The 19,686-nt window shown below is 47.8% G+C and overlaps 1 protein-coding gene across 2 annotated transcripts in view; it reads right to left on the bottom strand.

Moving 5' to 3' along the window:
* LOC144254498 (protein KIBRA) overlaps positions 1–19,686 on the bottom strand; it is a 156,237-nt gene that overhangs the window by 78,845 nt on the left and 57,706 nt on the right. For both annotated transcript variants that reach the window (XM_077797745.1, XM_077797744.1), the window contains exons 2-3: positions 12,644–12,753; positions 2,987–3,190 (exon numbers count right to left, since the gene is read on the bottom strand). In XM_077797745.1, coding sequence (XP_077653871.1) covers positions 2,987–3,190; positions 12,644–12,753 — 314 coding nt within the window. The remainder of the gene's footprint in view (positions 1–2,986; positions 3,191–12,643; positions 12,754–19,686) is intronic.

Below are 19,686 nucleotides of genomic sequence, written 5' to 3'. Positions count from 1 at the left end.
AGAAAAATATAATGACTATTGATACATCCTCCCCTAGACTTACCAGTTTTCAGTACATTTCTACATTTGTTCTACCTATCCCACCTCCCACCCCAATTCTTCCTCTCAGTCGGTCCCTGGTTTATAGCCTACAACAAATGGTCAACGTGTCATTGACATCCGCTGATGTGCTCAGTTGGCTTAGCTTTTCCCCTTTTTCGTTACTCTTACTTCCCCAGACCTGATCTTTCTCAGAACAAGTTGCAGACAGGATGCACATGCACCTTCTGAAAACACACTCTCCACATGCCCATAATGCCATTATTACACCTAAGAAAGTTTTGCAATGGTCAGAGAATGTCTTTTATGGCCATTTCTTCCCCAGTGTGTCGTCTTATTTAGGACGCCAGCATTTCATTTGGCTCGTAGGTTGCTTTAGGCTTCTCAAGATCTAGGCCAATTACCTGGCAGATTACTGCATGTTGTGTATCTGGCTGCATTCATGAAAGCAGATGTAATATTTCTGTGAAGGATTTGGTGATGTTTTCACTACATCACATTGGAGGGCATATGAGGTCAACTGGCCTCGTTATTGCTGGTGCTAATTTCACTACCCATGTAAAGTGGTGGCTGCTAATTTCCAATGGAAAAGTGCATTTTACCCTCTGAAGTTAGAAAGAAACTTGGTGGGGGGGGTAATACTTTAGGACCATGTAAACATCCTGCCCAATGGGAAGCCTTGTTTTATGTCTGCTCCTTTTCCAACAGTGGAACTTGGGGACGGGGTGGGGAGGAAACCTCTTTATCTCTTTAAACCTAAGTTTCACTAGAAGCAATAATATCTCCTTTCCAGGATGGTGGTAATGATAACACTAGGCATTGGGTTCATGTGTGAAAGCCCTAGCCCCAAAGTGATGGTATTTGGAGGTGAGGCTCAGGAAGATAACTAGGTTTTGATGAGGTCATGAGGGTAGGGCTGCCATAATAGGATAGTGACCTTACAAGAAGAAACAGAGAGTGAGCTGTCACCTTCTCTTTCAGTCACGTGCAGGAATAGGGAGAAGACTGCCGTCAGCAAGCCCAGAGAGCCTGGACCAGCACCTGACCACACCAGCCCCTTTGTAGCAGATATCCAGCCTCCAGAGCTGCAAGGAAAAAAATTTCTGTAGCGTAAGCCCCTGGTCCTTGGTCTGGGGTATTTTGTTATGGCAGCCCAGGCTAAGACAGATTCACGGCAGTCTCTAGAACATTACCTGACCCAGAAATGGCTAATGAATGCAATATAGTTCTTCTCTGTCATCTCTGAGATTCTAGAAGTTTTCCTGAGTGGCCGAGGAAAAGGGCAGGGCTGGGGCAGCGAGCAACACATCATGGTTTGACCCACCCTGCTAGCAGAATGAACTTTCCAGAGCAAGGGCTTCACAAAGGACCAGTGACCAGTGACCCAACCAAGCCAGAGCCACCCTGACACCCTGGATTCAGGCTGGTCCCCAAGGCCACACTGAATGTGTTGGGGAAATAATAAAATGAAACTTACTGCTGTGACTCACCATTAAGAACAGCATTGATCCTAAACCTTAGTTTCCTTATCTGTTAAAGGGGGATGTGAATTAAGCTTAAATTAGTGCTTGAACTGTGCTTGGGTGGTATAGAACTGTCATGAAGATGGAATAAAACAGTCCTTCTTCAAGGACAAGGAGGAGTTGCCTTGCAAATTGATCAGACTATAGTGGAGTGCTGCTGTGTAATGAGTGCTCATCAGCAAGCACAGAAATATTTGGTTATTTAAAAATAGTGTAAGAGACAAAAAGGTCATTGTGATCCTGGACAGCTACCAATCTGGTAACTCCCAGCCCTGGGACAGAAAGACAAAGGGGACACTGGCCTGCCTGCTCCCCTCCTGGGGATGCTAGGGTCAATAGGGAAGGTAGGAGCCCTGCCCTTGTAAAGCCTCCATACAATGGGAGCAGACATGTTGGAAACCCACAACGAGAAAGATCCACAGAGCCACGTCGAGGCCATGGTGGGGAAGGGGGCCCCCGTTTTTTTTGTAAGTACTGAGGATGGAACCCATGGCTTTGATCATGCTAAGCAAGCACTCTACCACCAAACTACATCCCTAGCCCTTTTTATTTTACTTTGAGACAGGGTTTTCTCAGTTGCCCAGGCGGCTTCGAACTTGCAATCTTCCTGCCTCAGCCTCCTGAGCAGCTGGGGTTACAGGCACGTTAGCCTGCCCATCAGGAAGGGGGCTTTTGACAGAGTTGTCAGAGCAAACCTCTCAGAGGCAAGGGTCTGAGGATGAGGCTTCAAGGACAAGGAGGAGTTGCCTTGCAAATCAATCAAGAGAAAAGCCTCCTAGGAAGGGAAAGCAAATGCAAAGGCCCAGATGTGGAGCTTGCAGGACAGAGCAGGAGGCAGACTGAGGGCATAGGACTGGGGTGGGAGCAAAGTGGTGCATCTGCATCCGAGTGATGAACACAGGAGAGGAGGCCGGGTTGCAGCAGGGCCTGATCACATAGTGCTCTGTGGGCCTCTGTGGAGGCTGTTTGCTGGGTTTCCCATTGCAATAAATATACATAACGTATATTTTAATGATTTTTCCAAGGTACTGTTCGTGGCATTAAGTACATGCCCGTTGTTGGAAGATACTGCCATCCATCACTACTATCTCAAGAACTTTGTCATCTTCACAAACCAAAACTCCTCTCTCTGCTCCCCACCTCCCGTAGCCACTCACGGGTTTTAAACAAGGAGATGCACAATCCGGGTGGCATTCTAAGATGGACACAGGAAATGGAATACAATCCAATATAAATGGTCAATGAATCTCAGCGAGCACAGGTTAGGAGCAGGAGGAGCAGTGGAGAGGAGGGTGGTTTAAATGAGGAGTGAGGATGGAGAAGGACGGGCAGATTTCAGACATACTGAGAAGCAATGCTGGCAGCACGCAGCATGGCCATTCCTGGTAGGTACTGGCAGAGCAGGGACAGTGGGAGGTACTCACAGCTGACCTGGGAGCCCAGCTTGTGCTCCCAGACTGCATGCAGCTGCTGATACTCCTGCTGCGCGAGCTCCAGGCGCTGCTGCTTCACCTGGTAGATCTCCTTTTGTGCACTCAGAGCCTCCTGGGCCACCACCAGGTAATCCTTCAGCATGTGCTCCTGCTCCCGCCGCCATTGTACCCGGGGATCCTCAATCTGAGTGGTTTCTGGAACAGAACCCAGAGATCCTAAGTCAGCATCTGAGAAATAAAGGTTGGGTTAGTTGCCTGTGGAATCTTCACCACCAGAAAACAAAGGCAAAAGGCATAGAAACTCACAATAAATGTAAATGGGTTAAAATCTCTGAATGACAAAGCCTCCATTTGGATTAGTCACATAAATAGAAAATAAACCAACAGAGGCTTTGTCAATCTCCACACTAAACGTCAATCTCTGAGAACAGCCGGAAGGAAAAGCAAGCTGGAGTTCTAAGCAAGACACAGAGGCCCAAGGGCATCACAGACGGTCAAGGTCATCAGTTTCATCTGTTTCAGTGAAGAGGAAAGAAAAGGAATAACTATGTCAGAGAATACGGAGAAATAGAAACTCTATAGCTTGATAGAAAAATAAATTACAACAGTCTTACTAGAGGGCTACCTGACCATGCAAATTAGGAGTCTTAAAAAAGTTAATAAACTTGACCAATCATTCGTTCTAGAATAATTTATCATAAAAATAATTTTTAAAATCCAAGCAAAGATGCATTTGTACAAAATCACGATAAGAAGCATCAAGTACATCCTTCATGTTTACTTTCTACAAAGCATTGTTCTAGGAACTTCATATGTATTTACTTCTTCAATCCCTATACTAACTTTATAAAGTAGATTCTTTTCCTATCCCCATTATACAAAAGAGAAAAATATGGCACAGAGAGGCTAATTAACTTGCTCAAGGTTATACAGGAAATAACTGCTTGAATAAAGATGTTTTACTTACATCGCACAGTATAATGCAGCCACTAATAATGCCTTTGAAGGAAAATTAACAAAATGCAAGTGTGCTTATGAAATAAAAGCAAATGGAAATGAACCTGCAAACTGAATAAATAATTTTGTATTTATCAAAATAAAATAAATATATACATTCTCAAAATGATCAGGAGGAAAAAACAAAATCTTAACAACCAACTGGGAAGTAGGTTTTTTTTTTTTTTTTTTTTTAGGCTTTTAAGAACAGGTATATAACGAACATGAACAATGAAAATCCAAAACATTAAAAGAAATTCTTTCAGTGCAGCTGAGATGGGCATGAAGGCTCACACCTGCACTCAGGAGGCTAAGGCAGGAGGATCACAAGTTTGAGGCCAGCCTTAGCAATCTATTGAGACCTTGCCTCAAAATAAAATTTTAAAAAGGGCTGGGGATGTAGGTTAGAGGTAGAGAGCTTGTCTCACCTGCACAATGCCCTGGGTTCTATGCCCAGTACTGCAAAAAAAAAAAAAAAAAAGAAAAGAAAGAAAAAACCCAGCTGCCTAGCAGACAAGAAGCAGGCAAAGGAATATCAAAGAATCCTCAGTTATCTCCTGGTTGTCGGTGAAGAGACCGTACAATCATGCCACCTGAGAAACCAGCCTATAGGCAGGCTTTTGCTTAGCCCAGAGTATTACTAATTTTAAACTGATGATGAATAAGTAAAAATAAGGAGATACATTCATTAAAATCTTCATTTGAAACTTTTCTGGGTCATTCAAAAGATCTGTCCATCTTGGGATCACAATTGGCCACTGGCCCCAGCACTCCGTTCTTCTGGACCAGGTCTGCTGTATTCATTTATGTCACGTGCCTTTGAGGACATATGAGTCTGTGCCTCCTATTCTAGGCCCTCCAGCTCCCTTCCTCTGAGGACCCATGAGCCTCTCCAGTGAAGGAGGGAAGGATCAAAGAAACAGAGAGCCAGGGTCTCATTCCTGCCACAATGGCTGTGTTCCCAAGGGCAGGTGGCTTAACTTTTCTGAATCTACTTCTGCACCTGTTAAGAGAAGAATAATGGGCTCTTATCACCATTCCCAAGAAAACTGTGAAGCACCTTGTCCAGGTTCAGCAAGCAAACCATGGTGAAAGGAAAGCTCAACTCCTGCCTCGGGCCAGCCTTCCTCGTGTCTGTGACTGGCTATTCTGCAAGCTCTTCCTCCTCCCTCTGAGAAGGAAAATAGGTGTGAAGATTGCAGACAGGGACTGGAGAATTGCTTCTCATGAGAACAGCTTTCCATCCCTTCAACCAGACAAGAGGGAGGAGCCAGCCAGAGAGGGAGGAGGAGGGGAGGAAGAAGAAGAAGAAAAAGAAGGAGAAAGAAGAAGAAAAAGGAGGAGAACGAGAAGAAAAATGAAGAAAGAAAAAAAGATGAAGAGGAGAAAGAGGAAGAGGAAGAAGAGAAACAGGAGGAGGAGGGGCGTGTGCAGTGGTGGGCGGCAGGGTGGCTGGGTAGGGGACTGTGGCTTTCCTGCAGCGACTAACCCACTGGCACAGGCCACAGAAAAGAAGCTTGGTGTGTCTTGGCCAGGCTCAAGATGTGTTTTAAGTCTGTCAATTATTCTTCCCGGTACTGGGGATGGGACCCAGGGCCGTGTGGCTCTAGGTAACTGGTCTACCACAGTGCTACGCCTGGCTCTGAGAATTAAATTTTAACCTTCAGAGCTAGGGGTTTGCTCGGGGGGCAGAGTGCTTGTTTCGTCTGTGCAAGGCCCTGGATTCAATAAGGCTGTGTTACAAAAAGAAATACGTGCATAGTTCTCATTGAAAAAAAAATGATTAAAAAGATACGAAAAAGAAAAATTCTACAATTACAAAGTTACAAAGTAAAGAAGTGAGAGTTTCCATCACTCCAACACTAACAGAGGGTGCCCCCTCATTACTAAAAATCCTTGTTTATGATATGCAAAGTTATCTGTACACAAATAAGTAAATAATAGAAAGTTATATTTACTGCAACATGGCCCATGTCAGATATAATGATCATCAACTTGCTTTCACCTCCAGGAGATGTATCATGTTCTTTATAGGTGTATGATCTTTTAAAGATCTGCATAGTACTCCACGGTATGGTATGAGGTTTTATTGAACCAGACCTCTATTGGGAAACATCTGGATTCTTTTCAGTTCTTTTACAATTAATAGTACAGTGATGAGTCTTAAAAGCATACTTCTATGAATCTGTGCTGATTCTGAAGGGCAAATTTCTTAAAAGAGGAAGACTATGCATCTTTTAAATTTGAATAGATGCTACCAAACTACCTTCTAAAAGGTTCTGCTGATTTCTATACTCAAAAATCCACCTATGAAAGCCCTTTTCCCCAATTCTCAAAAAATCACTGAGCCTCCTCTAGTGATTTGGGGTCTTCACTGCACATTGGAATCAGCTAATGAGTTTCCAGAAACAAAATCAGGCCCAAACCCTGCCCCAGAACTCTTCAATCAGAATAGGGCACGGGGACCTTCCACAGGGCTAAGGTGTAGCTCAGAGGTAGAGCACTTGCCTAGCATGCACAAGTTTCTTCACCCAGAGAATTGTTAAACTCTGCAGCCCAGGCCCCACACCTGGACCGACCACAGGGCCACCTCTGGAGGGTGAACAAGGTGATGGTGGTTTATGAAGTTCCCCAGACAATTCCCATATGGCCAAAGGTGAGAACCAGTGTGCAAGAGATGACAACACCAAGGGACCCACAGTCACTGAGGCTGGCAGGGGGAAGCTGAGCTCTGGGCAAGGCCACCTGCTAGAAGCTGGATGGAATGTGGGTCCCCAGACAGGGGCCCTCCATCACAGCTGGGTGGGTCCTCCTTGGGATGCTCTGGTTAGAGTCTGGGAGTCCACATGTCTTTTGGCCTCAGACCTAAACTCTGTTCCTTGTAATACAAAGGTATGTGGGGCCCTTAACTGATGGCCTGGCCAAGTCAGCTGGCTTTCCTACCATTTGTGGTAGCCCCTCCTCTCCCCTGTAGTGTAAACCAAAACAGACGCTTGGGTGCACAGACAGACAAACACAACACACACTCACACCAGAACACTGGTCTTCAACCTGGCTACACAGTGGAACTACCCTGAGATGTCCATAAAATTGGTGTGTAGTAGGAAGTAGGAATCGATGTGTGGTTTAAATAAACTCCAACCGAGGCACAGTTTACACACGATGAAGTGGTTTAAGGTGTGCAGTTTGACAAATGCATACATCCTAAACCACCACTTCAATCACTTTTAGATTTCCTTTAGCTCAAGATACCCCCGTGCTCTTTCCTAGTCAATCCTCTCCATCCCCCACCCCCACCATCCCCCTTCCAGTTTTAGACCTTGACAATAGACAAACTCGTTCAGCAGATTTCTGGGTCTTGCTTCTTTGGACCATCGTCAGGATTTTGAGATTCATTTCTGTCATGGCTTCAGCTGTCCCTTTCTTGCTGTGGCTGAACACTATTATTTTGTATAAATACGACACAATTCACTTTTCAATAAACCTTTACGTTGTTTCCTACTGTGGAGGATCATGACAACACTGGAATGAACACACATGCATGAGTCCTTGCGAGGGCATGTATTCATTTCTTCAGAGCAAAAACACCCAGAAGTGGAGCCGCTGGTTTATGGGTTAATATATGTTGAATTTTACAAGACACAGCAAACTTTTTTCCCCATCTGTGTTCTCCCCAGAACAGCAGCATCAGAGTCCTCGTTCCTCTACAGGCTTGCTAACGATTGCAACTGTCAATTTTTAAGTCATTCAATGAGTATATGGTGGTACCTCATGGTAGCTTTAATTTGTATTTCCCTGAAACCAACAATGTAAAGCACAATTTTATGTGTCGATTGGTTATGTGCATTTCTTCATTAGGAAGCGCAAGAATATCTTTTGCCTTTTTTGCTTTTTTAATTGGCTTGCTGGGCTTGGTATCAGGTTATTGGAATTCTGTATAACAGTCAGAGGGATATATTGTAACATTTTCTCCTCATCTGTGGCTTCCCTTTTCAGTTTTTCTCTTGAAAAACAGAGGTTTTTAAGTTGATGAAACTCAATTTACTAATTGTTCTTTTTTGGGTAAGTGCTTTTTGTAACTTGTCCCCAGTAAAAAACAAAACAAAAAAAAAAAACCTTTGCCTACCATAAACTCTTGCAAATTTTCTCCTGTGTTTACTTCTCCATGCGTTAGTGTTTACATAGCCCATTTTGATTTACTTTCCTATATGGCATGAGGCAGCAATAAAGTGCAGGTGTATTTTTTTATTGTTTCCATGTGGATACCAGTTATACCAGCAACTGCTGAAGACCATCCTTGAAGAGCACTGACTTTTTAAAAGCTGCCTCAATGGTCAGGTCACATGCTTGTTAGTGCTGAGCTGGTCACTGTTAAGGGGTCCCTCCCTTAGCCTAGCCCTTCTGCCACCACTGTTCTTCCTCAAGTCTATCTCACCAAAAGAGGTGACCTGGAGAGACTTTTAGAGATCATCATAGGCAACTATTCTTCATTTGCTTTTAATAAAATTTAAAATTTTGGGGGAGTACTGGGGATTGAACTCAGTGGCACTCAACCAAAGAGTCACATCCCCAGCTCTATTTTGTATTTTATTTAGAGACAGGGTCTTAGTTGCCTAGCACCTCGCTGTTGCTGAGGCTGGCTTTTAACTCTTGATCCTCCTGCTTCAGCCTCTTGAGTTGCTGGAATTAAAGACATGTGCCACTGCGCCCAGCCCCGTTTGATTTTATTGAAGTTATACAACAATGTATAATTCATCAAACTAAAAACTTTCCTTCCTAAACCATCATGTCCCCATCCCTTTCTCCCTCATATCCCTCTGCCTGGGAGATAGCCACTTCCAACAGGAGCTGGGCTGGCTCAGTGAAGTTGTGGTTGAGAAGCACTCCTCCCCATCCCTGCACAAGCGCCACACCTCTGCATGTGCTGCTGGCAAGTGGGAGTACCACACTCCTGAGCTGTGTGCCCACCGGCCTCCCACACACGCACTGCAAACACACCCACAAGGCAACAGCACTGTATTTTCCAAAAGCTATAACAATAACAACAAAAGCAACTGTCTTAAAACAGCCGAACATCTGGAAAACATTCAACACTGGCACCACACGGGCCAAACCTATGATCAACTAATAAAAAAAAAAAAAAAAAAAAATCAAAAGAAATGAAGACAGCCCCATTCTGAGGAAGGCGGGAGGAAACCAGCACACTTACAACTTGTGGTACAGTGGACTGATGCGAGCTTTTACGAAGATTCATTAATTGAGGGAGATGTCCCAAAGTCCACAAAGTGTTATAACCTTTGACTTCTTAATTCTTTTCAGTCATCCCTTGGTTTACACAGGGCATTGATTCCAGGATTTCCAAGGATTCTAAAATATATGGGTGCTCAAGTCCTTATATGAAATGGGGTGAGCCAGGCACGGTGGCACATGCCTACTGTATTCCCAGTGGCTTGGGAGCCTAAGGCAGGGGAATTGCAAGTTCAATGCCAGCCTCAGCAACTTTGCAAGATCCTTTTCAACTATCTCTAAATAAAAGACTTTTAAAGAAAGGGCTAGGGTTGATCAAATACCACCCCCCCACACCAAAAAAATTAAAATAAACTGGGGTAGTATTTATATGCAACATATGTACATGAATCTGTATGGTTTACGTCACTTCTAGACTATAACACCTAGCAAATGTAAATGCCATGTAAGAAACTGTCACACTGTGTTGTTTGGGGAACAGTGACAAGGAAAAAAGAATGTGAATGTTCAATACAAAAGCAATGTTTTTTCAAATAGTTTCAATCCAAGGCTGCTTGAACCCACAAATGCAGAACCTGTGGATACAGTACTCAGAAAACACATCATTAGAAAAATTACAGAGAGAAAAACAAGTATAAAGATTCCCTATTTTTAACAAGTAAAAGGGGAAAAACCACCTGGTGGCCCTCTGCCGATGTCCTCGCCCCTGGTCCTCGCTCACTGTGTGGACACTGCCCGGCTCACTGACTCCTGAATGAACTAAGTGTGATCAATCACACCTTGCAGCTTCGCTCTCTACACTGAATGGCTACCTGACCTCTTTCTAGCTCAGATCTCCTGGTCTCAACAAGCTCTTCTTTCCTGAAGATCATATTTCTTACTGTCATTGGCCACCGTCACCACCATCCCTCCCTGACCATCCCAGTCACACACTTGACCCCACATTCTTTCCCCATGGTACAAAAGGTTTTCTAACATACTACATCATCTGTTCATTCAGTTTATTTTCTGTCTCTTTTGACAAAAATGAAACCTCTATAAGAGAAAAGATCTTTGTCACTTTACACTCCTGTGTATTCCCAGCTCCCAGAAAACATGCTCAATGAATATTTGCTAAATGAATGAAAGTTAGATGGTAAATTTATGAGTAAACTGTTGTTTGATTATGCTGATCTATAACTCTATGTGTGTGTGTGTGTATGTGTGTGTGTGTGTGTGTATGTGTGTGTGTGTGTGTATGTGTGTGTGTGTGTGTGTGTGTGTGTGTGTTATTGGGAATTGAACCCAGGGATGCTTACCCACTGAGCCACATCCCAAGCCCTTTCTTGTATTTTATTTATAGAGACAGGTCTTAAGGCCTTGCTGAAGCTGGTTTTGAACTCACAATCCTCCTGCTTCAGCCTCCGGAGCCGCTGAGATTACAGGTATGCGCCACTGCGCCTGGCCTAATGTATAACTCTGGAGAGGGGTTTCAGTCCACAAACAACACATACACAAAAGACTGGTCTGAGTCCACCGTTCCAGATGTTCGGGTCTCAAAGCTCACATTCAAGCTAAATTCATATCAATGGCTCCATTGGCAGAAGTGGTTTCCTCTACCCTGTGACATCACCTGCATACCAAAAGAGAGCTCACAGCCTGACAGCTAGTAAAACTACCACGCAGAATTATTCCAGTTGTGGTGCCTTTAATCACCCCTCCCTGCATACACCCTGTGTCTGCCTTCAGCCCCTCAAGGATACATTCACCATGGCCTGCTACTCCTTGCTTCCTTCCATCTCTCCAGCAACTCCCAGAAGCACCTTAAAATCCCACTCCTGCCATGAAATTTTAATGAGGGGGATGCTCTCAGCAATTAGAAGCAGGAAAGGGCTGATTAGGGCTCCGTACAGCGGTACAGCAGCGTTTAACCCGACAGCCCAAGCAGCCCGCCGAGCGCTAACCTCATTCCCCACACACACTCAATTAGGCATATTTACTTCTCATTATCCAGGACACAATCCTGAGTGCTAATAAAGACCTTTGCTACCCCCAACAATGCAATTAATGCCATTAGCTGTCTCTCAGAAACTCTTGTACACTTTGGTACCCACCACAGTCTGCTCATTCATCCACCTCGTGCATTCATGCACGCATGCCCTCTTCTATTTAATAAAAGTCAAGGCCACACCTACTATGCGTCTCACCAGGCAAAGGATTGGGGCTCAGGAAATGAATGGGACAGTCACCATACTAGGAGAACTTGCAATGACAGGTAAATGAAACTCAGAAGCACGACCCCACTCTCCAGCCCCAGCAAAGCCGCAGTTCAGCCACCATTTTGCTCTGAGTCTTGAGCAGCCGATTACCACCTCTAGGTCCTATTTATAAGATGAGGACAGTCATGGTAACACCCCCTGGGGTAACTGGGGGATTAAAGGAGGTAATAATGGCTGTGGAGCGCTTACCATTGTGCATGGCACAGAGCATGCGCTCCATAAGCAGGTGCCCTAAGGAGCTGGTGCCCTACTCTTCAGACTTTGCCAGGCACATCCCACCCACTGCCTTGCTGTCTCCTCTTGTTTAAAAGAGGAAGGAATCCAAAAGAGACTCCTATCATTCCGATAACCAAAAGCAAATCAGGAAAACCCTTTTCCTCCGAACACATGGACAAATGGGTCAGCGAACTTCAAAGGACAGGGATGCTCTTGGCTAAGGGGGCTGCACGGTGGATGAAACCCAGACACACGTGGGCTCTCCAGCTGGAGAACTGTTCTCCAGGTTCTACCACCTGTCAGACATGCTTCCCCCTTTATCAAGCGATTCCTCCATCATCGTCCCAGCAACAGAGATGCAAGGAATCTTTGTACTGGGGACCACAGATATGAAGTGAGGGTGGGCTGGCTGGCACAGTGGGCCAGAGACACACACACACGCAGACCAATCCACTATGGTCACATGTACGTACAAGCTGCTCAGAGTTTTCTAGGGCTCTGGCTTCTCCAAAACTGTCTGTCAATGACAATGACACATCTACTTTTTTTAGGGAGGGAGGCAAGATGCACATAAATCTATATATGTGAAAAAAGAATATATGCATGTATACATACATACACACAATCACATAGGTTCAGGAAATGTCTGAAATGATACACAAGAAACTGTTAGCAATGGCGGCCTCTATAAAATCGAGGGGGTGGACGACAAGAGGAGTTTTACATTCGAAGCAAAATTCTTCTAAACTGTTGTTTTTCATGAGCATATATTATCTATCTATAGCCACATCGACATCTCTATCTACGTCTTCATAAAACAAAACACAATCTGGCGTGGAGAATGTCTGCTGTGGCTCTTCCAGATTTGGAGGGGGGTGGGCGTGGGGAGGGAGCTGGATGAGGAGGGGAGGCAGGATGGCCGGGAACTTACTGGTGTTGTGGTCTATGAAGTAATCTCCAACTTGTGGGTCATACGCCTCTTCCCATCCCAGTGGCAGCTCATCACTAATGCAGTCAGCAAAGGTGAGCGGTTTGGTGTACCTGGCAAGGGAGAGGAGAAACAGACTCCATCAGCCTAGAGTCCCCCAAGCTCCTGCGACCTGCTGCTCCTCAGGGCTGGCCCAACAGAACCAGAAGTTCTGCACTGTTATGCCACCAGCTCCGCCATCCCCCTTGTTCTGGGAAGGTGACCATATTCTGCGGCAGCATCAGACAAGGTCACCCTAGGAAGGAGGCTATCTTGAGTCCTGGCTTTGGTAGGTGCCTGAGCCAGTCACCTTCCTACTCTGGGCCTCGATTCCCACATCTCTAACTCAGGGTCTGCAGGATGGAGCTCTAAGGTCAAGTCTTGGCTTTTTGGCCTGGACTCCAGTCATCTCTGGCCTTCCCACCTGTAACTTGCTGGCCACCCGGTCTCCAGTCTTTACCCTGGCTCTCTCCTGTGTTTGCACTGCCCACTTGCCCTGAAAAAAGCTGGCTTACCACAGCATCTAGAACAGGAGATGCTCCACCCCTGTGAGTTGAGCCAAGGAGAAGTATTTATTTGCTGACTGCAATGGTTCCCAACTGTCTGCACCCACTGCTGTCCCTCCCTAGACAAGCCCAGTCAAACTTATCTTTTGGCAATAACTACACTCTCTGTCCCATCTCATGGAGAGGGAAGTGGTGGTGATCTTAGTGGCTAAATCAAATAGGCAAATCACCCAACTAAACCAACAAAGGCTTGCGAAGCCTGGAAAACTCTTACAAACCATTTATCAAGTATTTTCATCAGATCATGGGGAACCAGGAATCCAGGCACATGGGACTCAGCAGGAGTGGCTGCTCTAGATAGCCACTTTGGTTTCTTCCCATTGCTGCCTCTGCCTAAGACACTTATTCTAATATTCCCTACTTCCTCCCCCTCCCTTCTGGAGGCCCCAGGGGCTCTGCTTTGTACTCTTTCTACAGATTGGCAAACTGAGGCACAGTGGTAGAGAATCAGACTGAACTTGGAGGGAAACTGTTAAGATGCACATTAAAAACGCTACCTGAAGAGTTATCTGGGTATAAGGATTTGGATGCAATTTAAATATTTTTCTTTTTTCTTAAAACTAGATCCTCTGTAATGTTCGTACATTAATTATGATTAAAATATTGAACAATAGCTCATTCCAGGCTTAGAAAGCATGTTATGTATCTTCATGTTCCTTGTCTGGTCATAGGCGCTCTCACTTGATTTTACAAACCACAGAGAACCACGCCATGTGCTTACTAAACACCAGGCTTCCTGAAGCTCCACTGCCAGATTCCAAGACCTAAGCTTTGCTAATAAATATTAACAAGATAGACTGAGCCTCAGAACCATCTGGAAAATGAACCCAGCAACCCCAGAGGGACAGAGGATGAAACTGAATGAGAGGGACGTCTGGAGCAAGTGGGGGGCACAGGAACACCTTTGGATTTCTAGATCTCAGTGCAAAGATCTTCAATCTATGGCTCTTCCATGAACAGCAATGAGATGTTTCAAAGTCCTCCACACAAATTATCTGCTGAGCTCCCACCACGCAGGATGGGAATGAGGGTTAGGGGACAGGGCTGAAACACCAAAAATGCATCATTTTTCCAGAAAACCATCAACTCCATGGATGGTTCCAGGCTTGCACGTTGCAAAGTCAGAGCTCAGACGCATGTGAGCTACAAGCGTCAGCAATGTGACAGAAGCAGACGTCCCACCAGGGCTGGTGTGCTGTTTTGTGCTAGCAGACAGGGTAACCAGAGGGAATAAAGGAAGCGAGGCAACAGGACCCAAAGTTAGAAGGAGAGGGTGAGAGGAGAGAGGCTTCGGGTTGATATTTGACTTCCCCTGGGATGCAGTCATAGGGCGGTGGGCAGAGGACTGATCCCTGGGCTCTCAGAGAGCTCTTCATGGGGAAGAGAAAAGCTGGTATGGGAAGAACTGTGTAACTTAACAAGAAATCTGGACAGCAAGATTCTCTCTGGAACAAATGCCGAGAGGGAGATGAATTATTCAGTGTGCAGAGACGTGTCATTCAGAGAATCAGGATGGAGAGACGTGTCTTAGCTGCATTGAGCTAAAACACGCACTCGTGCACACTCACTCTTCCTGTCAGCGAGCGAGTGGCAAGGACAGTTCCTCCTGGGGATCTGTGGGTGCTCCTCGGCCTGCAGCACTCCACCCTGTGCAGGTGCCAAGAATGCAAACTGGGAAGAGATGTCTGCTTTGAGATGTGGCCGGGACTTGGGGGCCTGCTGGGGACTCCCAGCCCCAGCTCCTTCCCAGCCAGATCTGCTTGGTCCCAGTCTCCAGCCTCCACATCTTGGGCTGCCCCCAAACCCCAATCATGACATCAAATGACCCAGATGCTGGAGGGGCAAGAGGAACGAGGACGGCAGGGAAGGGCGCCAGGCAAGAGCGAGCGCTGCCTCTTCTCAATGAGGAATCTCAGAAGGAGTGCAGACATTCCTGAGTGTTTCACAACTGGCCCTCCTGGGGAAACAGCCCGGATGTGTCACCTTGGAGACAGGGAGGTTCTGCCAGGTGCACCGCTCAAGGGGTGAGCAGAAAGCAGCTCAGGAGTTGGGGCTGCTGGGGAGCAGCTGGTTGCTGCTTGCCAATGGGTTGAGGGGCAAGGTTCCAGGGACACATGGCCATAGTGGGCACTCAGGGTCTAGGGGGCGTGGTCTTCTCAGGAGGAGTGGAAAGGCTTCTGTCAAGCCGTCATGGGTGGTGATTCTTTGGGTCTGAGGACAGGTAACCTAAGTGCCTACTGCTCCTGAGCAAGCCCAAGTTTTCCAGTCACCTTTTCATTGCCACCAGCTGGACGCTGACCCCAACTCACTGTTGCCTTCCGACTCCAAGCCAAGAACTGGCCAGACCCTGGCAGAACCTCTCCTCCCTGCCTGGGCACAGTGGGCAGGCTGGTTCTTCCTGCCCTGGGCCACCTCAGGCACATTTCCCACAGCTTCGATTTCATAACACCTGGTGACACTCCTTCACCTGCGGCCACAGCGAGGCACCAGGGCCAAGCTGCCCCTGCCCCTTCTGTGCCCGAAGGCCAGGGTGAGAAGGAAGAAGGTGCCCATGTTTGAGGGTCTCCTGCCTCTGTTTAATCAACGTGGGTTCCAGCACCTTTATCCACTCATCGCACAAACCAGGCACAATAAAATTGACCACCTCACAAGTGCATGAGGACGGGCGAAGCTCATGGTGTAGCTTCCAGGATCCGACTGCAGAAGTGGACAGAGCAGGCAGGACCTGCCGTGTGGTCTAAGGGGGAGACACACCCCCATGGAAGCAAATCAACCCCATCATTTCAGAGGCTCAGAAAAGAACAGGGCGTGGAGATCAAGTGCAGAGGGGAGCAGGGGGTCCAGGGAAGGCTCTCAGAGGGGACCTTGGAAGGGGGACCATAGGGCGGGAAGCTGCCAGTCAAGTGATGTTGGTGTATTTGAAGAGCAAAAAAGCAGCCCGTGTGGCTGGAGAGAAGTCAGCCCACAGGGAATGGGGTGTGATGGGGAGGTTCTAAGGCCTGGTTTGGGGGGCTATGGAGCCCCTGGAAAGAACTTCAGATCTTACATCCCCGAGTGTCACCCCTTTGCTGAGCCACGGAAGGCAACCCAAAGAAGCTCCTTCCCCACCCTCTCTTCTCCTCCTTCCTCCCTCATCCCAGTTAATGGACCCTGACGGCAGAGACGCAGCAGCCCAGGCCCAGGCTAGGCACCGGGAGACGTTGGTTTCTACCCTTCAGAGCAGAGGGTCTGGCACAGAGCCAAGGTTTGCACTTCCACCAGGCAGGGAACCATCCCTACGACATTCCATGACAGCACAGGTGGCCCTGATATTCCCAGAGGCTGTGAACCCAGGTCATTAAAGGAGGCAGGGATCTCAATAGGAGGCTCGCCAAGACTCGAGGGTTGGGAGAAGGGACAGACCAGCAAGGGGGTGTGATTCAGAGGGCAGGAGGAGGAAGGGGTCCAGGGAGAGGGAAGGACAGCAGTGGTCCTTCACGGATGAGGGCCAGGCAGTGTGGCTCAGGAATGGGATGCCGGGCTGAAACCCAGGCTCCACCTGCGGCGGTGTTAGGTAACCAGGCTCAGGGGTGTTTCCTTCTGTGAAATGCATGAGAAGTCCAGTCTTAGCAGGGTGCTGTGGGATTAAAGGAGATAACATATATCAAGTGCTCAGCGTAGGGCCTGGCATGGAACAAGCCGTCCAAAAAGTGGCCCATGAATGTGATCAGCTGAGAGGTGTCTGTGCACGGAGAATCGAGTCGCCCTTTGACTTACACACGTCAGCTGCCACCACCCTCCTTCCTCACCCCAGGAGATGCAGCGCAGTGGCTGCAGGTGACAGGCTCTGGAGTTGGCCGTCTGGGCACTGGCACTGTCTTTACCAGCTTGTCCCTTAGCAAGCCACCTCTGACTTGCCCCGAGTGACCACCTTGCTAGGATGGGTTGTGCTGAGCCCACGGCACGTTCAGCATTGGCTGCTGAGAGTCAGGGTCGCACCTGTTTTCATGATGGGGAAACTGAAGGAGGTCAGCTATCCAGGCCTGTGTGGCGGACAAGCCCTGTACTGTGCCCACTGTCCCCTTCCTGGAGGAGCTGGCCTGGGAGAGCTCTGCTCAGAAATGAAACCAGCCTGGTCAGGAGCCGGCAGCCATTCTGGGTCCTTCTGGGCATTTGCTCTCTGAAGGAGAAGGTTCCCTTTCTCTGAAGCACTGCCTCCCTCTCTCCATTCCCCTCTCTCAACATTCTGCCTCTCCACCTGTGGACTTCCCAGGCCTCCCCACTTGGCTGGGCTGGTGCATCCAGAGGCCCTCCTGGCTTGGCCTTCCCACTCCTGGAATTCTTTTATAGGGAAAAGAGGAGGAAGGGGAGCTGGAGGGAAGATTCCAGACTGTCCCGCCCACTCTCCTCCCCACCTACAGGCTGGGCCTCCACAGGCCAGCGCTCACTAGCCTCTGCCAAGTCTGGGAGGTTGTCTTCACTCTGCCCCTGCAGGGTCCCCTGGGATCAGACACCTGCTCCCTCCCTCAGCCTCCATCTCCCTGTGTCCAGGACTAAGCTCATCCCATCTCCTGCAGCTCAGGGCATGTGCTGCCTGCTGTGGTCTAGGGTCATAACTCTGACCCCCAGATCCCGGATCAGAGCAGGCCAGGTGCTCACCAGACTCCGGCAGGCTGAATTCCGCCTGTAGACATGACAGTTGGTCTTCTGCAGTGCTATATTTTAAACATGGAATTTGCATGCCTTTGCGGGGGAAATTGCCCTCGGTAACCCCGATCTCTCTAGTGTTCCTCCTGTGTCTTGCCTTTTCAAGAGGTGGCAAAGGGGAGCAATGAAGAGCTTGGGGATCTGGAGCCAGACCCTCCGGGTTTGAATCCAGGTGCTGCCATTTTCTAGCTGTGTGACCTTAGACAAGGTACTAAATTCTCTGTGGTTCAGTTTTCATATTTGTAAAACAGGAAAAAATAACAATATTGAGCAGTCATTCTGCACCAGCAACTGTTCCAAGCTCTCTATAAATATTTACTCATTTCCATTATGTAACACTATAACGCACCAATACAAAAAATGAATTTTACCCATTTCGTCTTCATAACAACCCCTTGAGATAGGTCCCATTCTGACCTTCACAGTGTTCTTTGTGGGTTAAATGAGATAATACAAGAAGCAGCATCTTGAGCACACAGTGAGTGGTCAATGACTGAGAGTGATTCATTATTTACACTGATGTCCAAATGAGGCTCCTCAAGTAGCAACACTATGGGGATTTGACAATTATCGTCTTGCTTTCCCCACGAGAAAACCAAGGCACAGAGAGAAAAGATTTGCCCAGTGCCACCCAAGGGCCCAGCCACACAGCTAAGACTATAACCTGGGGACCAAACCCAGGCCTGCATCACACTCCTGACACCAAGAGATCAAGCCAGCCTGGCACTGGGGTCAGCTCCCTGTGAAATGCAACAGGGGTCGGCAAGGCCTCCAGGAACGAGCTGCTGCACCTGTTCCTGGCCTACCCAATACCACTCCCCTGACTGACGGGAACCAGGATGAGACCACAAAGCTCCCATTCATAGAGAGAAGAGGTGGGGAGATGGGCGCTTCATTCTGATCACACTTTCTTGGAGGGCAGCCTGCGAGCCCGACACCATGGCAGAAGAGAGCCCCTGGGATACCTGGTTCACCCCCAGGCAGCTCCAGCCTGCTTCAGTCTCATTCACAGATTAGCTGTTAGGTTTCAGAAGTTCTGTGCCCTACAGAAAGGGCCCAGTTTCACTGGCCTGTTTCACATCAGCCCATTCCTTTCCCTGCTCTGAGCCTCAGTTTCCCCACAGGTAGCAGTCAAGAAAAACTGCCTCCCACGGTTCCTCCAGGGACTCCATGAATCAGCACGTGGAAATGACCCCACTCAGATCCCCGCACACAGCCCCAGTCCTTTCCCCTTCTCGGCTGAGGATTCTGAGGACACTCAACCCCAGCTTTATTCCTTCTGATTCCATGAGCTGCATCCCCAGGTACCTGCTTCCCAGAGTCTTCCCAGCAATAAGAGCAGGGCTGCGGCTCAGCCTTCCCTGAAACGTGGCCCTTCTAGAATCTTCTGCTCCTCCTCGAGTTCTGACACTCACCACAGCCACGTCGCTTAAGAGTCTGGCCCTTCTAGAAACAGAATTGGTCTGTGTAGCCCTCACTGGGATCCTGGCCGCCTGAGGGTCCCTCACAACAGTGCTGGAAGGGTGTGCGTCCTGACGCTGCCCTCTGGCAAGACACCAGCCCTCTCTGTCCTGAGGAAGCTGGGATTTGACACCCCTAAGGCCCTCTTTGCAGGCATCGGCCTTTTTAAGTCTGATAACCGGCCTGCTCTTCCCAAAGGCCCAGGGCATAGGGAGGCCACAACAGAGTGAGAAATCACCAGAACACTTTTGCTCGACGCCAATTGAGTACGAGGCTCTGGATCATATGCGCTAC

The sequence above is a fragment of the Urocitellus parryii genome, chromosome 1 (assembly GCF_045843805.1).
Source record: "Urocitellus parryii isolate mUroPar1 chromosome 1, mUroPar1.hap1, whole genome shotgun sequence".
Taxonomy (NCBI): Eukaryota; Metazoa; Chordata; class Mammalia; order Rodentia; family Sciuridae; genus Urocitellus; species Urocitellus parryii.
The sequence above is the reverse complement of the archived record's forward strand: the minus strand, read 5'-3'. Positions and strand labels throughout refer to the sequence as shown.